This window comes from Etheostoma cragini, chromosome 1 (assembly GCF_013103735.1).
Source record: "Etheostoma cragini isolate CJK2018 chromosome 1, CSU_Ecrag_1.0, whole genome shotgun sequence".
Lineage (NCBI taxonomy): Eukaryota > Metazoa > Chordata > Actinopteri > Perciformes > Percidae > Etheostoma > Etheostoma cragini.
This window is the reverse complement of record NC_048407.1, coordinates 4,486,230-4,490,677: the sequence shown is the minus strand read 5'-3', so window position 1 is coordinate 4,490,677 and position 4,448 is coordinate 4,486,230. Positions and strand designations below refer to the sequence as shown.

At 38.5% G+C, this 4,448-nt stretch overlaps 1 protein-coding gene across 2 annotated transcripts in view; it reads right to left on the bottom strand.

Moving 5' to 3' along the window:
- Positions 1-1,697: 1,697 nt before the first annotated feature.
- The window catches only part of rwdd3 (RWD domain containing 3), an 11,323-nt gene continuing 8,572 nt past the window's right edge, over positions 1,698-4,448 (bottom strand). Inside the window, exons 4-5 of one of the 2 annotated variants that reach the window (XM_034868095.1) lie at positions 2,274-2,392; positions 1,698-2,130 (exon numbers count right to left, since the gene is read on the bottom strand). In XM_034868095.1, the coding sequence (XP_034723986.1) occupies positions 2,016-2,130; positions 2,274-2,392 (234 nt within the window). In that variant the 3' untranslated portion in view covers positions 1,698-2,015. The remainder of the gene's footprint in view (positions 2,131-2,273; positions 2,393-4,448) is intronic. The other variant, XM_034868087.1, reaches the window with a different exon arrangement.

The following is a 4,448-nucleotide window of genomic DNA, read 5'->3' as shown; positions in this document are numbered from 1 at the left end:
AGGGTGCATACTGCTTTTCTCAGTTAATTCCCATGTGGGACACACTCTCTGTTCATTCCCATGTTGGACACACGCTCTCTCTCTCTTAGTCACTGCAGACACTGTTTTTAGCTTATATATTGCTTTAGTTTTCAAGTTACTGGCTTTGATTTGGTTGAAGATGCCTACTGGAATTGTGGGTAACAACATACATGCCATGTAAAATTAATGTATTCGAATTGTCATGAGTCATACATAAAAATGGAACTTTAATCAGGTTTAGGGTCAAGGTGAGGTGGGCTCTAAGCTAAAGCCCATTTCCTCTAGCCACGGCTGCCACTGTAGTACTTTTTTAGTTATTTTGTCTGCTTAAAATAAGACACTATTAGATTGTGTTGTTGTTGTGTTATTTTTTATACTGGCCTCTACTCGCTTAGAATCGAACCCTCATCTCAAGCGTCAGTAGGCAGGGATAAAAATGCTGCAATACCACGTTCGGCCACAGCGAGGCAGGTGGCGCTCTTTCATATTAAGTCGTAGATCTGACACTACTCCTGGAGCATCATCGTTTAATGCTTACACACGTTATCAAAACTATCACTACTATACACAATTTCCCAAACTGCACACACAAAATGCAAAAAGTCCTCACATCTTCATCAAAATTAAATACTGCAGTCAAACTACCTTAAAAATGCCACAAACAAAAATAAGCATTATTAAATGGCTTTTTTTTTCATAACAGTAGGCTACATTTTTGGATTTACACACTGTTATAAATCTAAAGCTCCTTTGTATTTGTAAAGCCTTTCCTGGCACAAAATACATTCAGGTTTATCAGAAAACAAAAAATGAAATACATATTCAGTATTTAATAAAATGTCACCTCAAAAATGTTATGACAATAGATGATAATGTCTGTCAATTATGCAACAATAAGTAACAATAAGATGAATACATGCCATTGTGATTTAGGCCATTATAAACCTTCAACTCTGTCAACAATCAGTTTGTTTACATGCACAGAAACCTCATCACTTACCAATTGGGGATGAGCCCTAAATGATGGAAGTAACTTAGATCTGTAGATTTTTGTTCTTCGTGAAACGGCTGCCATTTTGAAAAGCTTGTAAAATGGCCTAAGTCACATTGTCTTGTCTCTTGAATTAGTTTACAATAGAGCCCGAGCAATAAAGAATTTTAAGGCCGATACTGATACGAATATTTGATTTAAAAATCCATAATGCAGATTTGCATTAAAAGATTTCCCAAAATTAGTTATCTGTCATTTTTTATCTCACTAAAATAATATAATTAGTTTCATTGCCACAACAGAACAGAGGAACATCAAAAATATATTAAAGTTCTGATAATTAAAATGTATAAAAATACAAATTTAAGATATGAAAGTTAAAGTCCTTTGAACAAAAACTAAAACAATAAAAAAAAAACTGTGTTGCCAACAGGGACGTTGTAGAGCGCCCTCTGGTCGACAGACTATGCAACACCAACGCTCATAACATGGTTGACAGTCCGTTTTTATTTTTTCAAATATTCATTTATGCATATCATTTGTTTTTAAAAAAAAAATTTTTAATCGGCCATTATAAATACCGATACCAATATATGGGGAAATGCCTAATATTGGCCCGCCGATATATCGGTCTGGTTTAGACCAACAACATTTAAAAGATTTTCACCTTGTAGATCCGGCCCAAATGGTGTTCATATGTATTTTTAATTAAACAAATCAATCAGTTTATCAATGATGATTAAATCAAGCTTCAGAATACACATCAGTGGTAGTGAATCCATGTTTATTCTGTGACACGACCATCGGTCTCTTTGTGTCTGCTGTTAGCCAAAGCTACAGAGTTCAAGAGTTGTGTTGGAGTTGGGTATCGGCCATTACATTTTACTGGGAATTCTGGATAGCCAGGTCTTCCTGTGTGCACATGGTCTTACTTCTTTGAATCTTGTCAAGGATCTTTTCAGTTCAGGTTAGGTCCCCAGGGTCACCATGGCACCGTCTGCTGTCAGTCACGTAATGATGGCAGTATCTGCTGGTAAAGCTCAGTCATGTTGATTTCCTGGAAGGCTGCGGCCAGCTCTGGTAACGAAATGTAGTTCTTCACTAGAAAACCCTGGAGACTGATCAAAAGACACAGAGAGAAACAGAGAGAGAAACCATATGAGAGCTGCTGCCATGTGATCCAACACTGACCACATGGCCCTAGACGTCCTGCCCTTATTTCATTTCGCTGCTATATCAGTCATGTGCCTGTGATCCATACCTATGTCCGCAAGAGGGAGACAAAGGGCTTTCAAGGAGAACCTTCATCATCCTCTCTTTGCATTTCTTGCCCGAAGAATCCACATCAACCTTCACCGTCTTCAAAAGGCGACAGAACTCCTGAAGAGACATGAGTACACACTCATCATTAACAACTCCACCAATAGCGACACAAACTCATCATACAAAATTCACTGAAGCAACTGTAGCAGTAAAAACTGAAGTAACAAGTTAAACATTGTGGTTTATATAATAAGGATTGGAACTAGGGATGCTCGATATCATAGCAGTCACGTCGGTGTCGGCCAATGTTGGTCATTTCTTGTATGCATTGGTATTGGTCTAATGAGCAAAACTGGTCTGATGTGAACAACACAATTGTGTGTGTGTGTGTGTTGGCCAAGAAGAGTTTGTGAAGCAATCTGGATCAACAACAGTGCATTTCCAGAATAATTGCCTCACAGTAATATAATTGCAGGCACTGCCAGACGTCCCTTGGCTTCCGTTCTTTGTGAGTTGCTGTTCTTAAACTCTGTTCTCTTCAGAGAACAACAACAAATATATTTACGGCGTTTCCCCTCTAACTGGTACATTTTGGGACTGATTTGCGCTGCCGATCTTCCTGAGACAATCTTTGGTGCGAATACTGCTTTTGCTCCCTTAATTTACATCATAAAAATGTAAACCCCGCCTCACTGGATTTGCTTTCAAATCATCATCATTACATCATCTTAAATACATATCACCCAAATTATGTGTGCAATGTGCATCATATGGATGGATGCACTGCATACGGTCAACTGTGCAAGGTTATAAGGCCTTCATCAACATCTACAACACAACCTTGATAATGTATTGCTTGCTGATATATTATAACACAGATATAATCAGGTCATCACTAAATGTCCTGTGTTAACACGTTTAAATTTTTTAAGAAAACAATAATCCTGAAAAGATACCATTGCAAAAAAGTGCTTTGTAATTTAAGACAAATCATGGTGCTAGTGGTGGTGGGAGGGCAGTGCATGGTCTGCACATGAACTGCAGCGTCTCCAGCAACACAGAGCTGCCTGTGGACGCCTGTCTGTAAATATTGGCCCAATATATCGGCCAATAAAATCAATCTATCAATAATCTGTAGCGGGAAGTGTTAGCCCTCTCCTTGATTTCATGTTATTTATGGAGAAGGAGAACCAGGAAATGAGTTGGTAGAAATGCAGCGCTACCAGGCCACGGCCAAGAGACGTGCGTTGCTGCAACCTTTTTTGAGAGGTTCACATCAGGCTCCACATCAGGGTCCAGCGTAGACGCAGAGGGGTCTGCTGGGGTACGCCGTCGATTCTACGCACAACCATAAAAACAGCCTATATTGTCCCGCCCACAACACTACCTGACTATCTTTTACTGGGTGTCATGGGGAACATTTCTAATTTATTAAATCAAGATTTCTAATTCATTAAATCATTGCTTGAAGCATTTAAACAAAGTTTTGTGATTGGAGTTGGCAACATTCCAAAATCTTAATTTTGACTTAAAGTTTTTAATTTTTCATGTCAATGCATATCTGTTCCAAATATCGGTTGTCAATTTCATAATTATAATAACAATCGGTATCAGCCTTTAAAAAACAGTGTCAGTCCATCCCTAGCAACAATGCATCATGAATTTGTTAAAAATCCAAATAAATGGGTGCCCAGATAGCTCAGTTGGTAGAGCGGGCGCCAACATATAGAGGTTTACTCCATGACACAGCAGGCCGCAGGTTCAGCTCCAACCTCCGGCCCTTTGCTGCATGTCATTCCCCTCTCTCTCCCCTTTCACTTCTTCAGCTGGCCTGTCATTAAAAGACCTAAAATGCCCCCCCCCCCCTAAATCTTTAAAATGACATATATAAACGTGTAAAGATTACAACACGTTAAGAAAAAAAAAAGAATTGCGATGCAGTTTTTAAACGGTGCGTAATCTTTTTAAGGGCGTTTGATTTCACTTGTCCGACTTTACAGACAGACAGACATACTTTATTATAGTAAAGTAGTAGTATACGGCCTTAAAATTTATCCAGAAGGAAATGAAGGTGTCCAATAACTTATACACAACAGAGAGACCAACCGATAAAGGATTTTTAAGGCCATATACCGATACGAATATTTGGTTATTTAAAAATTTGATATAATCA